Source organism: Stegastes partitus, unplaced genomic scaffold, assembly GCF_000690725.1.
Source record: "Stegastes partitus isolate 25-593 unplaced genomic scaffold, Stegastes_partitus-1.0.2 Scaffold462, whole genome shotgun sequence".
NCBI classification, from domain to species: domain Eukaryota; kingdom Metazoa; phylum Chordata; class Actinopteri; family Pomacentridae; genus Stegastes; species Stegastes partitus.
Window position 1 is genome coordinate 123,122 of NW_007578193.1, and position 19,584 is coordinate 142,705.

A 19,584-nucleotide genomic window follows, 5' to 3' on the forward strand; every position below is an offset into this window, starting at 1 on the left:
CCACAAAATGACTCTCAGTATTGTGTCTGTGTTGTCAATAGTGAGCAGAACATTAAGACACTTCCTTAGAATATTAGTTTGTATCAGCTCTGAATTTGAACATTTCCGTAAATAAAATACAATAAACAGTAAATGCAGCGCGTTACACAATATCATAAATAGGGAACGTTTTTGTTCTCACTCTTGTTGTTTACATATTTCATTGCTTTTGACTGGACAGCACTGCAAATGTTTCCTAGCAACCGGTATTGCACATTAACTGAGTCATGAATCTTTATCCGAGGCCTCTCTTGAGTTGTAACACTGCAACCTGATTTAAGAAATCAATAGTTTGAAACAAGCTAGAAGCTGCTAAGAACTTAAAAATGGCTTTATAAATGAATTTAGCCAAAGATTTAGAACAGTTGGTGCATTCCGACCCGGAACGGCTACTGAGCTGCCGTTTGTGGCGAGATTGTTTCACCAACTAATCAATTTTATGAACTGTTTCTGTTTTCTTTGGAGTTTTATAAGGTCATCCCACTGGAGAAGGTTCATCATTAACTGTATGTTTATTGTGCGCATTCATCCTTCTGCTACTTTAATCTCATGTCGCTGTAAGACCTATTTAAAATAACATCAGACAGTCGTGTAGGCGTCTTGTGCTTCTTGTGGTCTCCGTTTGAGCATTAGACAAGATAATGCCCCTGCTTCTAAATCTATTTCTTCTCCCTCTTGTGATGTTTTCTTGAAGAAGCGCCAGGGCCAGTACATCCTGAAGACTCCTCAGTCCAGGGTGTCCTCTTCAGAGGTGTCTTGTCCCTCCCAGCCGCTGTCCATCATCAGCCTCAGCCCATCTCCCGCCTCCCAAGGACCCTCCCCCGTCCGTCCTGCACCCAGAAGCAAAAAAACACCCAAAAAGCAGCAGCCTAAAGACATCCCTGTCCAAATCTATTCTGCGCCACCACCTCCAACAACAGCCTTCCATGCTGCTTCTCCTCCTCCTCCTCCACCACCGCCGCCGCCGCCACCTCCTCCACCTCCCCCGCCACTGCCTCCTGCCATACCTCCTCCACCTGCTCCCTCCGAAGACAAACCGATGCCTCTCAGTGAGAAAGAGGACCCTCCTTTTCCAGCCAAGAACATGCTCACACAAAATATAGGTGAGACCGAAACACACGTGGCGTAATTCCACTTTATACGTGTCTGCATACAAGAAAAAACACAAATGGAGCAGAACATGTGAATTCATCTGTCTGCAGGGAAGTATTGTGTTTGTTTGTTCCACAGAAAAGTGTGTTTAGAGACAGAGTGTGTGTGTGTGTTTGTGTGCCCGCACATGGTGTTCTGTCCTAAATTCCCAACTTCTCCCACGAGGCCAGAGGAGGCATTTTACCTCAGTTGTGGTCCTGCTGATGTACACTCTCAGCTCCGGGGAGACAGTAACGTCCAACACTGCTTCATTTTTATGAGCATATGTGAAATGGAGGTCATTCAAAGGAAGCTGTTTTTAGCAACGTTTTGGTGCACCAGGAAGAACGTGGGGAACGCTCCATGCAGTTTGTGAAATTTTTAGACCCTTTATCAGCAGAGAAAGTAGTGCTATAAAAAACAATGTGTTTTACATGCAGTCCTGCTTCTTGTTTCATATTAAAGTGTAATCACTTCATTGTGTTGTTGCTGTAGGAACAATGGATGAAGTGTTGGCATCACTGCAGCGTGGACAAATTAAGCTTCGAAAGGTCCCGGCGGCCAGGACTGCAGCCCCCGCTGTGGACGCAAGGAGCAGCCTGATGTCGGCCATCCGACAGGGAGTCACCCTGAAGAAGGTGAGCTCTAAATATACTGACCAGTGTTAGCTTATTGCCGATATATTGCATCAGTGGAAGTATTAGTGGATAACTAACAAGAACAAGAAGTTGCCGGACAAAAAATAAACCAAACTGGGTAATTTAGAAACAGTAGGACCATTACATAGTTTATCCAAGCGAAAGTTGATTTTTCAACCATAAAATATCCTGCTCAGTGTGCACCTGGCCAAAACTCCTTTTTAGAAAAAAAATTAAAAAATAAATAAAAATCAGTGTTTGGCTACGGTAAAGTAATAATCCACATCTGAAAACTGTCCCCAACAAATGTACCATTTACTCCTTTTTGAGTAATGTTAGTAAAAACTACAGAGATCAGCGGGGGGTTTTTTTGTTGTTTTTTTTAAGAAAAGGATGGAACCTCTGTTAAATATGAAAGTATATATTTGTGACCTATTTTAAAGATTTCCATCTTCACCAGGGAGCAGTGGCCTTGGGGCTCTGAACCACGCACTGTAGATGTTCTAGACGTCTGAAAGTGTTGACAGACAGATCAGTGCTTTGTATGTTTTGGTCTTTTCATCGGATTTGTTGATGGCAACAGGAAAATAAACTGTGGCCTGCCTTTTTCTTTTCATACAAGGAGAGATTGATTTTACTGTTCGTGGTTTGTGTGATTTATAGGATTTCATAATTACAAGTGAAGCCAAATTCAGTTTGAAAAACGTGTGAGACAAACGTTCAGTGGGTTAGACTAGGTTCACTGATATGTGAAAGTATCCGGTTTCATCAGCTGAAGTTCTTCTCTGTACGTAAACTGTGTATGCTTGTAAGTTGAATTAGGTTCTATTTCTAAAAAGACATGTGACAATAGGTTGTATCGCATGATCATACCTGAAAACATCTGCAAGCTTGGTATCCTGAGGGAATTATTCGTATCTGACATGGTTGCTCACTTAATAGCAATTATGGCAAATTAGAAACATATTATCTGACAATGTGACAGGGAGCCAACACGCACAATACCAGGAAAATACACAGTTCATCCAGCATTCATTCATTACTTACACTAGCGCCTTTGTTGCATTCACATCCTAATGGAGTAATTGCCAGTTTTCCACCTGTAAATTGCTTTATTGTCAACATCCAAGTAGTAATTAAGAATGGGTATGTTAGATTTTTCTAAAAGCTTTAAATATCTGAGCGGGCAAAAGCAAACAAACACGGACTTCTCATGTTCTCAGTCAAACACCACTGTTAATTAAACACTGATATTTAATAGATGTAGTGCAACATGGAAGACAAAATGTTTTAACCCTCATGCATCCAACGCTGCAGTAAAACAAGCGTCACTCGGTTTTATGACATTTTCTTTAAATGACTCTCCTGTATGGTAGACACTGATGGTGTTTTTGGCAGTTTACTCTCTCGGTTGTTTGGTGAGGAAATGCATCATTTTCTCTCTCTATTTTGTTTTGTTTGTGTCCTCCGTCCAGTAAAAATGACACTTTTCTTATTTGTCTGTTTGTGTTTTTATATGCTGAAAGAGCAAAACAAGCAGTCAATGGCATGGCTGAGCATTAGCATCCTGTTACTGCAGCATGACAAAGACAGTCTCAAAAACATAGATTTCAGACTTGTGGAGTTTCAGACATTAAAAACCTAAAGAGCCAGTCTTGTATTTGCAGGATGGTGCTTTGTATCACTTATTCTTCTTCAAAATCGGTTTCCAGTGTGAACATGCATGGCTGAATCCAACATTACATCTTGCCATTCTGTATAGTATTTTTAGTATTTTTAAGCAAAATCAGAGGCGAGCTGGTGTGCTCAAGCTGCAGCAAGCAGGGAAGAGTAAGTGAAGATAGAGGCGAGGACTTCACAGATCTGCACATCTAGTTGATGCCAAACTGTAGAGTTACATTTTAAGTTATTTTAAGGCGGAAAGAAATTGATTTCATGGCAAAAAACAACAAAATATGTAGTTTTGATACACAGGAATGAGTCTTCAGATGACCAGCGAGGGATTTAAAAACAGCTGGAATCTCCAGTAATGAGTTAAAAGCAGCCACACGAGAAGACTGGCAGCTGCCATCACAAGTTATAATCATATTTTCCCTCTTGCATGATGTGAGTGCAGCATTTCCCGACAGCGACATGAACATGCAGAGCTTTTAATTTTATTACATTTGATCACAGATCAGAGTTTGAGGTGACTCCGTACATAGCGCCATATAGCTGAAGCTGCACTACAAAGTGTTGCCCTTACAGACAGCAGCAAACACAGGTACATAAATAATAACATTAGTAATGACTGAAATCCATTTAGTTGTTCCAGTGGCAGGTTCCTGTATGATGCATACTGGCTCAGTGGCATGGCTTAATGGAACACCTACATGGATCAAAGCTGATGCTAATGTTGTTAGTTACGCTGCTCTCTCAAATGTCTCCTCGGGAAAGAAAAAAAAAAACAACAACAAAAAAACGATGTGTTGATTTTCCTACTGAATACACATTTAACAGCAGGAGGTGACGGAGGAGCCTGAATGGGATTAAATTGACTCTCGTCGTTCTGTAGGTGGTTCCTGCACGAGCAGAAGTCCCGAACAGCGGCGACAACGAGCTGGAGCGCAGCATCAAGGCTGCCATGATGAGGATGAAGAAGGTGTCAGCCGACTCGGACGACGAGGACGACAAAGGTGAAGACGAGATGCAGAGTGCAGACTGGGACAGCTGAGAGCGAACACGTCCATGAAGCTGTTCTCCCACATTAGCCCTATTCTGTTTTCTTCACGGTCGTGATCTACAGCTTATGCTGCTGCCAAATTTTCACCGAAAAGCTGCTTCTTTGACAGGATTACGCCTCTTCTGACTTAAACACTGCAGTTTGCTGAAGTTGTAGCACAGTAATCTTATTGGTGTTTTCAAAGTAGCCCTGAGACGCTGTAATTCATCCAAAACTGCTCCAGGCCAACTAACCAGTGAGTGGAAGAATCAGGATGTAGCCCCCTCTGAAGCAATTTTTGGTTTGCAGAAATCCCAAACCGGAGTGAATGAGGCGCTGCCTTTTAAAAAGCAAAGCCAAGCGGTAGTACTGTAGTACAGTGTGTAAATGATTGAATTTCTTCCCAACTCTGTGTCTGGAGGCCTTTTGTGAGACCGTCACACAGCGGGGGAAGCCGATGCTGCGAGCAGAAGTGACGATGCCACACAAATTCTCATTTTGCTCACATTGCTGAGTCTCAACTCATTCTGAATGTAATTCACCCTGAACAGTTGTTTAATTTACCCCAACAAGCACTACAGCAAACTGAGTTTTGTAGGGTTTTTTTGCATTTTATTACTTAACAAAAAGAGAAGTTATGTTGTGAAGAGCAGCAGTGTTAATTATTTACAGCCTTCACATCTAAAGTCTTGTCTTCACCGTGTCCCTGTTTTTTTCCTTTTTTGTGTCAGAAATGTGTGAATGTGTTACACTTAATTTGGATGCAATTTATAAAACGATCTGTTAATTCTTCCTCTATGATGCCATAACAAAGGAGGTGACAAATTATGAATGTTAGATTCATTTTTAGTAAATAAATGCTTCCATTTAGTTATGGAAATACTATACTAATTGCAGCGCTCTGTCTCTAGTCATTGGCAAATCCTCAGAGAAGCTCGGTGACAGGTTATTGTTGATGTTTAGGCCAAACTTAGAATTTAAGACCGTTAAACCTGTGACTCAGAGCGTTTCATTTACCTGAACCTCTCAAAAAGACAAGACTGGAATGTATTAAGCACAAAAAAACCCTTTAAAGCAATAAGTGGTTTGCGCAGTACATTCATTTCCAGCACGTTAAAGCTGAACTGTGAGGTGATGATGGCTCAAACACTCAAGTACTGCTGTGTTTTAATAATAAATGAAGACATATCAGGTCATCAACTTGAAACGCTGGCCTTTTTTTCCCCCCTTTTAATTCAAAATTTATCACTCTGAGATCGTAACCATTTGCTGTTCCCTGATGCCCACAGGTATAGCTGCGCTCGACTGTAAATGAAACTCGTGTTCTTTAAACAAGTCACATCATCTTCCGCAGAGGTGTTTTACCAAACCTGCGCCGGTGAACCCCGGTGAGTGTGCTTAGGCGGATTTGTAGCCCACGATGATGACTCATATTGTAATATCTGTGTTGGCAGCAGTCGCTCTCACGTATCTTCTCCTGCAGTGACAGCACAGACATCCCCCAGCCAGCTGTGATTGAGTTTATTCAGGCTCTGTGTACTTTAGAGAGCAGCTGCTAGCAGAGGTGGCGATGGCCGCTCTTGAGCATCATCCTTGTTTTTGCCGGGCTGCAGTCGCTCTGCTGTGTAATTTGCTGGCAACGTCCAGGTGATTCAGGTGGAAGACGGGTCGTGCACCTTTGAGAGGTGGAGGAGGAGGAGGGGGGGAGGTGGAAGACACGCGTGGCGGGTGTTTGGACGAAAACCCGTCGATCGAGCATCAACGCGAAATTCCGCAGCCTGTTACTATGGCAACAGGAAGTCTCAGTGGTAGTGGCCTGCAGTGCCATCTCTCTCTCTCTCTCTCTCTCTGTCTCATGTACAGAGCAGCATAGTCTCTTAATGATGTTTCACCAACTCGCCCACTCATCACCAGTCACACAATGAGGCTTGCTGAGAGAGTCAGAGACAGCGAGGAACCGCAGAGGAGAGGGGACACAGAGAGAGAAATGCTGCTTTCGCTGCATCCCAACTGTATGGAATTGGGAGTGTGATTGATCATTGGTGTGATACAAATGAGGATTATTTTAGCTGCGGCTTAGTGTTTCTCCTGTTTAAGTCAGAAAAAAGTGACAAGCTCTAAACTCTGACATGAGTTTCTGTTTCATCAAAACAACAGTCAACCCCCCCAAAAGATACGAAGGAGGGCTGATTCTTCTTTCATCAATTAATCTAGATGGTTTGGTCAATAAAATGTCAAAGTAGTGGAAATGTTGACCACAGTATGGATTGCATTGGGATTGATATTTGATATGATGCAAGTGAGGATTATTTTAACTGTGGCCCAATGTTCCACCTGTTGGTTAAAGTGTCGAGATCCAGACCCCGTCACATATCCCCAAAAGGTATCCAGTAGGGCTGATTCTTTTTGTGTTCAATTAATCTTGATGGTTTGGTCAGAAAATGTCACAAAATCATCTAAATGTTGGCCACAGTTTCCCAGAACCCTGCTTCTGTTGTATCTTAACTGTAAGGATTGGAGTGTGATTGATTGTTGTTATGATGCAAGTGGGGATTATTTTAGCTGTGGCTTAATGTTTTACCTGTTTCATTTTTCTAATAAAGACAAAAATGGAAGAAAAATACATAAAAGATACTAAAAGTCTTCAGTCACGATAGCAGCTCTGTGAGGCTGTACAGCTTTAAATGTTAAAGTCAGCATGACAGCATATCCACAGTGATTATGTTGAACATGATGGTGTTAAGTGGACCTATTTACAATGTTAACTATCATAGTTAAATGTGTTTTCATGTTAAAATGTCCTTTTTAGCACGAAACACAAACCTGCAGTTAATGCGTGTGTTATTACTTTTGCAGGTGTCAATAAAACAAAGTGTAGTAGACAAAATTCTAACCAGCTCGAGGCACCAGATGAAAAGTCAGACAGTGTCCAAAGCGAGGCAGATTCATCCTGGAGATGAATCAAAAATGTCAAAGCAATCCATCTAACAGATATGTTACTCTGGCAAACAGGACCGTCCCTCGACCCTTGCTGCTAGCATGGCTACCAGTCCTGAAGGTGACCAGATCTAGACTTTGACATTATTGTTTTTGTTTTGTCAAAACAATAGTTAAAAATCCCCAAAAGTTATCCAGTAGGCCTGATTCTTTTTGCCATCAGTTAATCTTGACGAATAAAATGTCATAAAATAGTGAAAATGATGACCACAGTTTCCCAGCACCCCCATTGACATTTTCACATTTCATGCAAAAGAAGCCATTTCAAACTAAGACAGATGCTGGACTTTGTCATGAATAGATAGTGAAAATAATAGTTGCAGTTAATTTCCCATCAACTGACTTAATTGGTCAGTTAACAATCATTTCAGCACTAAATTGATGCTTATTGCACATTGATTGAATTTTCCATCCAGATGTGCTGCTCATCTCTGAAAAAGAAAATTAAAGACTCTAAGGAGGGATACCAATTTCCAAGAGTCTCACTGGCTGAGAAAGATGACCAACTCTTTAGTGTGATTACTAAATGAAACGTTGGAAAGTAGTGCTGGATTTACATTCAATTACTTCTCATAGTCCATCATTCAGTTATTTCTAAAAAAAAAAAAAGGAGTGAGTGGGATTAAGTTGCCAAGGCAACATGTCCTCTGATCCACTACTGCAGTGCTGTGAGGACGTTTGAGTTTAAGGTGTTTTTCCATCAAACGAGCTCATATGTTCGTTTGCTTTATGCTTTCTGATCTCAGAAATTGATACAAGTTGGTGACTGCGATTAAATCCCACCTCATTGGCTTTTCTTGTGCGTGTCTCTGGTAGGATTACAGCTATATTTAGTGCTATGTAAATCAACATCAGAGCAAAAGACGTGCGGTGGCGGAGCTTCTGTACTCGAGCCTCGGCGGGACTCGGCTCCAGCGCTGTAGGTTCATTCCACCTCCTTCTCTGAGCTTCTCATCCAGGAAAAAAAAAGAAGAAGAAGAAAGAAAAAAAAAAAATGCCTCAAGACTTTCATAATGTCATGCAGCATATTTGTAAGCTTTAACTAGTTTTCCACACAGAACCCACAATGCTGATATGTGACTAAGCGGGGCTTAGGGAAACCTCATGTCTCCTCTCTGAGGAGCTCCTGCCAAAACGTGGCCCACTTCTTAAATTCATGAAAAACAAAACACAGTAAATCAGCATTGTAATTAAACTAAATTTTACCAATTGTCGGTTCTATTGTACAATATTGAACAGGAATCACAGAAGTGCACAAGAGGCATTGGTTCAAAAGGAAGGATCAAATGTTCTGTTATCCAGATTCAGGTGAGTTACGAACAAAAGGGCAAAACATAGAGAACAATAAGCAAAAAATCCCTTCATTAGATATCTCAATCTTATGACAAGATCAAAACAGTGATGAAAAATATAGACTTATAACGTCATAGTATTACAGAGTAAATATGTCACTACAACATGTGCCTTTGATCTCAAATGTACCAAGTCTCAAGACGGGTTTCCCGAAAGCAGCTGTGACACCATCCTGCAAACAAATCCTCTGTTATAAAACCTCTCAATCCTGACAGTTTGGTATTTTTTATATATTATCATACATCTGTGGAAACATTAGGTTAAGGTGGAGTTACTTGGTATGTTCTAGAAACACTAGTTGCAGAGAGGCACCAAAAATAAATACATGTGTAAAACAAAACCAAAAAATCTGACAGGGTTTTAGTGAAAAGGCCCATGCCACCTAAATGTTTTCAGTGAAGTACACTTTCACATTATTCACCCATAGAGCAGCACCAAGTCCCCTCACCCAAAAATAACCACCACCATAACAAAAACTAGTGTGTAGGAAGCACATCAACAGCCTTGGAGACATACATCTTTGTTGTACAAACGAACAACAGTACTATTGCACACACACAGTCCTTTAAACACTACACTCATGGCAAGATGGGGTTCCTATTATTATTTTGGATGTTTGTGAAGGAAAGCTCCTGAGACACCAAGAGTTTTTTCTTCTTTATGCAAATATAATCAAAAGGACTGTTTACTGAAACCGCCCACAAGAGAGTTGACAAATTCCTGCTGCAGTCCCTTCTAAGAGTCATTTCTATGCAAACACCTGTTTTGTCCTTTGAGTTTTTCGCCACATTAACATCCTCGGGTTGGACAAGCCTGTCTGTGTTTTCTTTTCATTTCATTTTTTTAGTAAAGATATTTATTTATCCACTGGTTTTCTCACAAAAATCAAGTTGTTATTATGGTGATGGTCATCACTTGGCCAGTTCTCCTTGCCAGGTAGATTTAGACTCACCTGGAGGCACTTTGTGTCACGGCCATTTGTCATTTATGTGCATATAATCTAATGAGTACAAACTGTCTCCTAACACACCTGAGTTAGACAAGAGGCAACAGCGACGACAGTCTGTAGAAAGATTTCATCTCTAATTCTCTGAGGGGGCCACAAGGATTAACACCAATTATTACTTGAATGATGCTGAGCAGCATTGTCTTTGTGTGTTGTTCATTTTAGCCCTTTTAAGTCCCCTCCACCACTCTAAGCCCAGACTGCCCGTGTAGAAGTGCTGCAGCCTTTAGAAAAAAAAGACAGATGGACAGAATCTAAGAACCCACCACCAGCTTTTTAAAGCCGTTTTCCCCCACAGAAACGGTTAAGTAAGCTCAAAGTGTGACTCTTGATTTAGTTTCACAATGCCAGCACACAAAACAGAGCCATTTGGTGGAGCCCGCTGGCCTTCCTCCTCTTTGTCTGCCAGTCTCTCTCACTCTCTCTCTCCCTCTCCAACACATCTCTTTTTCACAAGGTAGTGTTTATTAGAAGCCAAAGCTGATAGTTTCTGAGTGGACGTCACCTTGGGGGAGTAGGTGCCACATAGTTCCTGCCCTGAAGACATACTGTAGTGAATCCTTCGTACCTGACCTCTGACCCTTTCAGCTCAGTGCTACTTTTCTCAGTTATCAACACCTAGCTTGGAGAGCCCCTGCCTGAACTCATGCAGCTCGTCTATCTTTCCATCCAGAATATCCATGAACTTCTTCAGCTCGCCCTTCATGTTTCCCTGCTTTTGTTGGCTGTCGTCTATGTCCAGCTGAAGACCCTCTATTCTGCCCTCCAGTTCCTTGTTCTTCGTCTCAGCAGCCTGTGGACAGATAGAAAACAAAACTTACATAACAGCAAAGAAGTCAAACGTCAGCTGTACAGGGAAATCAAATTAATATCTTAAGAGGGATTTATCAGAACAGGTGTGCATTTCGTCTACGCAGAGTTACTGAACCAAAGAAAGAGCTTCTTTTGGAAAAAAAAAAAGATCAAAGCCCTTCAAGTGGCCTTGCAGTGTTCAATTCAATATTTGCAGGTACAAATAAAAAAAAAAAAAAAAAGGAAAGGATGCATTTGTACTGACTTCTGAGAAACGTCAGCCAAAATACAGCAAGAAACACAAGTTTTTTATTGTATCAGAAAACCAAGCCTCTACATTCAGGAGAAACATATTTTTGTTTATATGTGGATGGCAGGATAAATAAGTCTTTCAGACTAGCAGGCGACACGAGTGACACATTAATGCCAAAGATACCATTGAAGGGAGGGGTTTAAAATAGGAGTGCTAAATGGGTGTTGCGCCTGCATGACTGTGTCGTCCAGCTGACTCCTGAAACCTGATCTCCACATGGGGTGTCGTCTTTAAATAGAGGGGAGCTGTGACCACAAACACAGAGGTGGAGTAGGTAGGCTTATAAAATAAAAAATGAAAAAATGTTGAAAAACTGGCTCCGTTTTTAGTGTTACGTCTCATGGCTTTACAAAGGTATTTGAAAAATCCCATTGTCTGTGGTTCTACTAGGTTTGGATAGACTGTTAGATAAACTGCTTCAGCCATTTCTGTTGTCACTGACATTCATCCAGCTGGCTGTTGCAGAAACAAACCAGGCAGTGGAGCTTTGTGAAGCACAAGAACTTCAGGCATGCCACTGTTGGTTTTATTCTCTTCCATGCCCAGGCTGAACGGCAGCACATGCATGACAGCTTGGATGAAAAAAAAATCCTGCTCTGAGTCAGGCGGTACAGGCTGAAACGAGCGTCAATATCAAATCAACTCATGTCAGACTTGGCACTAACAGGACACACAGTCATTCACAGAGCCTGGCACTTCTGGTTTTACAGAAAGTCTGACATTACCCAATGAGTAACCAGCTTTGAAGAACAGGTGCTCTTTGTTACCAAGAAGACGTGAGGTGAATCTAAACTGTTCCAGGGTTTCTCACCGCCAACTTAATCTCACAGGAACAACCCACACACCTACAGAATTGTTATAATACCCGGTCATTAAAGCTCTGAAACAACTGCAGCCGTTTTGTTGTGCAAAACAGATCAAATCTGCGCCACCAGGAAACTAATAAAGCCTGACGGAGATGTATCTTTGTGTCACAGATGAAGAAGAGACAAACCTTTTCAAAGAGCAACGGTCCACTCAGCGTTGCACTGGGGACGGACCTTTATTATTAGATACAGTACCTACAATGTGCGTTAGTGAGACACGTGATAGGAATGTTGTGTCACCAGCCCTCTGGCAGAATGATGAATAGAGACTCTTATTCTCTGCCTCCGTCTAAAAGCACTGCGTGTCAACTCACTGTGTGGCAGCCGTCGGGTCCTCACGTGTGTTCAAGGTCTATAAAGCTGTGCATTTATACTCTGCAGTAAATCACACCTGACAGAAAATGTGGGGTTCGTGGAGTGTCTGCGTGCTTTGAACATACCTGTAGTTTTGCGGTGATGGTCTCGCACTCCGCCATGAGCTGAGGGATTATCTCTGCCTGCTTCCTCAGGTTCTCCAGCTCCTGAAAACAAAGGAAAGTTTAGAAACCAACCGATCAAGAGTTAAGAAATTAAATCAGGGTGACTGTTTCTATGTTGTTTTCTACACAACATTAAAGATCATTTAACTAAATACCTTAGAGCACTTGAGAGTGAGATGAGAAGATTGATTTTGCATAAATAAAACAAAAAATTGACAAAATTATTATTAATGTCAGTACTCAACGGTTTTGGGCACTTGACAAACAGTCACTGTTAACTAAGATGCACTGTCCACTATAAATAAGCAAACTATGGACAAAGATGGAAGCACTACGAAGCAGGAAAAGAAAGGAAAAAAGAAAAACAAAGCAAAACATTCAGGACTATAATGAATGCTGCCTTAATTCTGCTTTTCTGCCTTGTGCTTACATGTTTGTTTTCTTCTCAGTTAAAGACCTATTTTCACCCTAAAAATCACACCCCTCCACTGCTAAGCCAAACGCATCACATACAGTTTCATATCATCCGCTGTTGCTGTGAGCACTTCCACGGCAAGTAATAATTGGTCGAGTCTTTGTCGTCACCTGCAGCAGCTTTGTTCTGTTAGTTCACGGCTGGCCGGCGCAGGGGTCAACACCACAGCGAGTGCTTAATAATTCATAGGCACGTTTTTAATTGGAGGAGGTGAGGATGTGCATTTCTAGAAGGAGGTGAGTCACTCGGTAGATGAGCCTCTGTGGGCTGTCTGCTGCATCAGTGCTCTGCAAGACTTCTTCTGCAGGCCCCTCGGTCAGTGTTCGGAGCGTTAAGAGCGGAAATTCTGGAGCTCTCCAAGGACGTGATTCTTTGCTTACAATCTTTCAAAATCAGCTCCAGCTCTTTGAACTACTTTTTTTCCTGTATGAGATATACCGCTGTCTAGGAAAGATGTATATGTTCTATTAATACTCAAGCTGCCAGGTGGTGAACTAGAATATCCCAGACAGTGTTTACTGCAGGCAATCTGAATAGGTCTTCACACAGCAGAGCTTCAAATGTCACTATTTTTGCAACACTGCAATAACATAAAGCACCATTAAACTCAATTTAAACAATTAATTGATGAGACAGAATTAACAGAAAATTGTTTAAGTAATTTTTAAAGCAAAAATATTAAATATTTGCCTGTTCTCGCTTCTGAAATGTTCTAAAATTGGCGACCAGTATTGAGACAATCCTTCATTATTTTCAAACGTGTAAAAATGTATGACGTAAATTTAATGGTCTCATGTTGTCAAATGTGAGAATTTGTGGCTTTTCCTTGTCTCATATCATAGTGAATTTGTAATAGCAATAATGTGATTTTCACTATTTAATGGTGTTTTATATACAATATTATTTAATCAAGAAAGTTTTGTGTAGATACACAAGTAATCAGAAATAATCATTGAAAAACCCTAGGAAACATCTCCATGGGACATAGAGAAGCTGTGAGTGACACTTTTTTATTTGATAGACTCAAAAATGGAAAGAGCAGACTAGCTGTTAAAAGGAAAATATAAAGCTTCATTTTTATTATTATTTTTAAAGATATTTTTTGGCTTTATTAGATAGGACAGAGAGACAGACAGGAAAGTGGGGGGAGAAGAATGGGGGAAAGACCTGCAGCAAAGGGTCATGAGCGGGACTCGAACCCATGACCGCTGCATCAGGGACTATAGGCCCTATACATGGGACGCCAGCTCTACCAGGTGAGCTGTAGCGGCGCCCCATATGGTTCAATTTGATGCAGTGTCCTGCTCCAAAACCTTAGATGATGGAGCTTTGCTGGTGGGTTAAATCTATTGGTCTCTTTCCTATTGAACATCTAAAAAATGACTATAAAGACTTGGTCAGATATACAGTACACTACAGATTTCCAAACCACTGCAAATAGAAGACACAGAAATATATACAGATTTATCTGCTCTTTCATGCTCGTGGAAACTGAATCTGCTTTGATACATTGGCTGATTGTGTCTCCCTTTTATGACGTTGACGAGAAAACCACAGTCAGTGTAGAAAAGGATATGAGACTCTGCCAGAAGTCAGTCCTAATCATTTGTCTGCCGCCAGAATTAGCATTTAACCAGCAATGAGCGAAGGTCAAAAGACTACGTGGTCGCGCAGGGTTTATCCTCATTAGAAGCAGCAGCTTCATTAAGCGGCGCTGAGCTGACAGACAGCTAGTTTGCATTATGGATGATTGATGTAATAGACATAAATTGATGCTGTTGATTGTATTTTCTGCTGCATGACTAGAGACAAGTTGGCGGAGTTCAACAGTACCACAACGGGACAAACATTAAGAAAGTTACTGAAACATTTGAAGCACAGAAAGTTATATAAGAGCAACTTGAGACAAAGGTGCAGTACAAAGGTGTGGGTTTAACTGGGTAGGCAAAAATAACAACACCAATCTGTACAACACCCAAGATCCCACAACAAAAGCTATCATTCCTACTAATCACTTCCTGGGGGAAAGAAGTGCTACTGGAACTTCAGGGGTGATGGGGCGGAGAGCTAACCTGCACACTGTAATTTCATTGATGAAGTGGAGCCAGTGAATCGCCGGAGTTCAAGGTAACATACAAGTTCCATTTCTAAAATTGTTTTTGTACAAACTCTTACAGACAGCCCAGCTCTGGAGACGGACCCTGTTGTTTCGAGACAAACGTGAATCAAGTCTCACCTGCTCTTTGTCCTGCAGCTCAGCCTCCAACTCCTTCACTCGAACTGTCAGTTGGGCGTTTTTCTGCTTCTCCTGATTGGCTTCATTACACTGGGCTTCTAGTTCTGCAATCTGAACGCAGAATGAAAAAGGAAGCTGCTTTTTGAGAAATGTCAAGTCGTTACTGTGAAAAGTGGTCAGCGTGACAACAGATTTTACAGCATAGTCTAATTTTGTTTGACGCCTGGTAATGCGTGTTTGTGGAATCATGGGTACACTTTCTATTGTAAGTGGTGTCATCTTGGAAATTGAAACTAGCAATAACAATAACAAAAAAAAATCTGCAGCATGTTACAAAATAAAGAGTATCGTTGCAACACCAGCCCAGCTGCAGAAACAGCCCACATTGATTATGAAACTAAAATGATTCTATTTATAGTGGACTGAGACTCTGGTGCAGGAACACAGAAGATAATGAAAAGTACAGAACTCTGCTTGCTCAAAATTTGGCGAGGGATTCACTCATCCCACTGCACAGACTTCACCTAAGTCGTACAGAGAATCTAATCATTTTGTAGCAGTTAGTGAAACAGTTTTCTTTCCCTTTTATAAAAGCTGCGGCAGTGTTTCTGACCTGTCACATTTTTTTCTGCTGACAGGATCGATGGGTTTGTGTACATTATTTAACTTCCCTGTAGGAGTGCATGACTGTATTACCTTTTCCCTGAGCGTGTCACTCTCTTCCTTGCAGGCACTAAGCTGTTTCTTCCAGCTCTCTACATTAGCTGAAGACTCCTGCAGTGAGTCCACCAGCCTGGCATTACTTTCTCTTAAAGTCTGAAGCTCTGTTTCCCACTTCTTGGCGTTGGTGTTACTGCAAGACAAGTGAGACGGAGAGAGATCCAGGAGGAGAGTTACTTATGCAAGTAAAAATTTAGGGAGGTCAGTGCTGAAACGCCTGGGGATTCTGCCCTCTGACATGACACATAATGCTACAAAATCCTTCCAGTCATGACTATTTAATTAGCTGTGATGTACATCACACTGTCAAAAGATATATTTAGACGAGAGAAAAAAAGGAGTGGGAAAAGTCTCAAAGGTCTAATGAGCTGCAGCCGTGATGCATACCAGCATAGTTTGTTATCCTTTCATGCCACAGTGTGTGTGTGTGTGTGTGTGTGTGTGTGTGTTTCTGTCTTATCAATAAGGTTGGAGAGGTTGTGATGTATATTTAGTATGCATCACTGTTCCCTTCCTTATGCATGGCTGGGTTGAAGTGTTCTGCTCTCCATCAAATGTGGACAGACTTGCACTGCAGCATTCTGCAGTCCTCGGCTGTTTCACTGCTGTGACACTTTTTCACAAAACAAAATCCAAAAGCATGTGAAGACATGAGAAAGAATCAGTGAAGATAGCAAACAATGACGGACCAAACTGTGTTTTACAGCCAGAAGCTGGAGAAGTTTGGCAACACATGGAAGCTTGATGCACTGATATGAAAACAATGTCAATGACTTTGGAATCAGTGTTTTATTAAACACTGTGATAAATCACTGTGAAAGTTTAGAATTTCCTAAAATATTTTGTGAAAATAAATTTCCAATTTGATCCCAAATTTAACACAGAGACAGTTGCTTCGGTTCAATTCTTTATTGAGAGGAATCTCAGTATGTGAACTGGTCAGTATAGCCAACGGAAATATTGTTTATGTGAAGAAGGATGCAGCACTTAAGTTCGACATTTGTGTAGCATAGATTTTTTACATAGGTGACAGATCAGAAATGCTAAAATCTTTTCAGAGCTTAACAAGAAAAGAATTATATTTAATTTTATAAAAATTATGTGTACATTTATTTTTCCATATTTTCACCTGAAAGCCTATGCCAAAGTACCCCTACATTCTATAGTAGATAAATCTACTTTCAATGAAATATTAGACACAGGAAAAGATTTAAAAAAGCATCTTAAACAATAGAGAATAGAAGTTATTTTAATTCATTGTTCGCCAACATTCACTGAACTGTTTGGGAACCTTCTTAAGATTATAAAAATAAACTGTCCGTCAGTTCCTTTCTAGGGAAAAGACTAAAAACTACTGAGTCTGTAAAATAAAGCGTTACCTCTCATGCAGATGTTCATTTAATTCCTATTTTCTTGTGTGTAATTAGTCTTTTTTTCTCCCATCTGGGTCAAACATGCCACTGACTTTTTTTGTAGCTACTGAGGACTAATCCTGGATAAATTTACGCTCGGTGGTTTTAATTGACTCTGATGCCCTGTGGTCATTTTAATCCCTTCTGGAGCCACATCTGGTGTTTCATACAATTACTGATTTACACAGTCCACATTTGGATTATAAGGGTCAGATAACCAAATGGCAGAGTAGAGTAACATGCATGAGTCACTACAAACTGTCTATATGCTTTAATAAAACCTATGTGTTGAGACGACACCTTGCTGTGAGTATTTTACATTCAAATAATCAGATTCCGAACACCTGAACATGTTTTGTTTACTAATCCAGACAAGTGCATGCAGCTCGGACACCATTACCAACTGCAGATCAATGAGTGTGTGAATTTTTATTATGTTAATTTACTTGATGAGACAGTTGCAGAAGACAAAAATCTAAGCAGAAGATAACCAAGAAATTGGGTTTTACCAAAATGAATCATTTTACTGTGGAGTTTGCACCACTACACAGTATGAAGGTGGGGTTGTTTAATCCAGCTCCTCACCTGATGTAAACAGATGTTCTCTTTTGTTAAAGACCTTTTCAGAAAATGAAAAATACTTGTAGTTTTACTTCAGTAAGTAAAATGTGTGTAAAAAGAAAAAAAAAAGTAGAAAATTGGAGTTGGATTAACTGTGTTAATCTCAGTGTTGTGATGCTGCTAAGACATGAGGCTTAAAGCGAATATTGAATAAATCTAAAACAGGATTTATTTAGAAAGAAAGAAACACATTAAAAAGAGTCCTTCTGATGTTTCAGTAAAATGAAACCTCACCTCTGTTCTACTGCGCTCTTGAGACGTTCATTCTCGGTCTTCAGCAGAGCAGCCTCCGGACCAACGTGAGAGATTTTCTCATCATCTGTCCCATTGATGCTGGACGCCTGGTTGGTTGATGGTGTCTCACGTCCGGACTCCTGATAGGGGATAGAAGGAGACGTGTGCTTCAGGGCAGGTTTTGAGAATGTTTGCAGTTCACCTGAGGCTCTCCAAAGGTCTGATGGGTTAAAATACAGAAATGTGTCTCATAAATCCTACTCTCACTTGGAAAAAAAGGGCCCTGGGCGTATTTTCAGTGGAATACTGTAAACACCCTGGACACGTCAGCAATGACAGAAGAGGGGTGAAGAAAAACTGTTGCCAGTATTTATCATGTCATATGGCCCAGCAGCTTTGTGAGTCTCAGGGCTGAGTCTGATTCCTGCCATCTGGAATCAGTGCAAGCAGAGAGCAGACCTGGCAGCAGGTGACTGAGCGGCGACTGCTGGATGTGCCTCCAATCAATACTGCCAACGAACTGACAGAATTACCGATTTGAAATAATTTGCGTAGACCTGTCAGACTTTACTATTGTTGTTTTACTTTCATTGGATTCCTTACCATCTTAATTACTGTGTCTGCCAGATAATAAGCAGCTTAGGATGAACTTCGATCTCTCATTCATGATGATTCACACTATTACATCAATGAGTTCTTCTGACATGTAATATTCAACACATGATTCATTAATATTGTACATTATTTGAATACTTCATTAAGCCAGAGGCTATTTCTAAAAACAGAATCTCTACACTTTGGTGTTTGTGAAATAAAGTGGGCTAAACAGAAATGTTTTAATTCTTCATTTTCTCTGTGGTGCTGCTAGTTTTCTTTCTGTAGATGCCAACAGTGATGGTGGAGGAAACAGATGGACAGCAGAGGTGTTGTAGTGAATCAGAATTTCAGACAGCAGAAAGATATAATTTACCTGGGAGTGATTACTCAACGTCTCCACCTTCTCTTGAGATTTGTCCCTTGCTAGCTTGGCTGCTTCTTTTACCTCTTGGAACTTCTCAGCAAACTAAAAATATGAGAGAGATGTAACAGAGCTGTGATTGTTAGTGGCAAAACAAGCTGAAATGTCATATGCAGTATAGTTCATCCATCCATCCATTATCTAGACACCGCTTAATCCTCACTAGGGTCGCAGGGGGCTGGAGTCTATCCCAGGCGACTTAGGGCGAAGGCAGGGGACACTCTGGACAGGTCACCAGTCTATCACAGGGCTACACTTAGAGACAAACAACCAAGCACATTCACATTCACACCTACGGACAATTTGGAATCACCAATTAACCTCAACATGTTTTTGGACTGTGTGGGAGGAAGCTGGAGAACCCGGAGAGAACCCAGGCTGCACGGGGAGAACATGCAAACTCCGCGCAGAAAGATCCCGGTGCCCTCACCGGGGGCCTCCTCACTGCGCCACCTTGCAGCCCCAGTATAGTTCATCTTTTAGCTAATTATCGACTGACAGTGAGGAGGTGATATCCCTAAATCCTTTGATGAGGCCTTCAATTCCTCATCTG

The 19,584-nt window shown here is 41.1% G+C and overlaps 2 protein-coding genes across 2 annotated transcripts in view; one reads left to right on the top strand and one right to left on the bottom strand.

Moving 5' to 3' along the window:
• The window catches only part of whamm (WASP homolog associated with actin, golgi membranes and microtubules), a 17,898-nt gene extending 10,766 nt beyond the window's left edge, over positions 1-7,132 (top strand). Inside the window, exons 9-11 of the mRNA XM_008286643.1 lie at positions 734-1,142; positions 1,666-1,808; positions 4,363-7,132. Of these exons, the coding sequence (XP_008284865.1) occupies positions 734-1,142; positions 1,666-1,808; positions 4,363-4,521 (711 nt within the window). The 3' untranslated portion in view covers positions 4,522-7,132. The remainder of the gene's footprint in view (positions 1-733; positions 1,143-1,665; positions 1,809-4,362) is intronic.
• Positions 7,133-8,690: 1,558 nt separating this feature from the next.
• homer2 (homer scaffold protein 2) overlaps positions 8,691-19,584 on the bottom strand; it is a 34,085-nt gene continuing 23,191 nt past the window's right edge. The window contains exons 4-9 of the mRNA XM_008286644.1: positions 18,984-19,076; positions 18,014-18,153; positions 15,723-15,879; positions 15,027-15,137; positions 12,277-12,357; positions 8,691-10,658 (exon numbers count right to left, since the gene is read on the bottom strand). Coding sequence (XP_008284866.1) covers positions 10,470-10,658; positions 12,277-12,357; positions 15,027-15,137; positions 15,723-15,879; positions 18,014-18,153; positions 18,984-19,076 — 771 coding nt within the window. The 3' untranslated portion in view covers positions 8,691-10,469. The remainder of the gene's footprint in view (positions 10,659-12,276; positions 12,358-15,026; positions 15,138-15,722; positions 15,880-18,013; positions 18,154-18,983; positions 19,077-19,584) is intronic.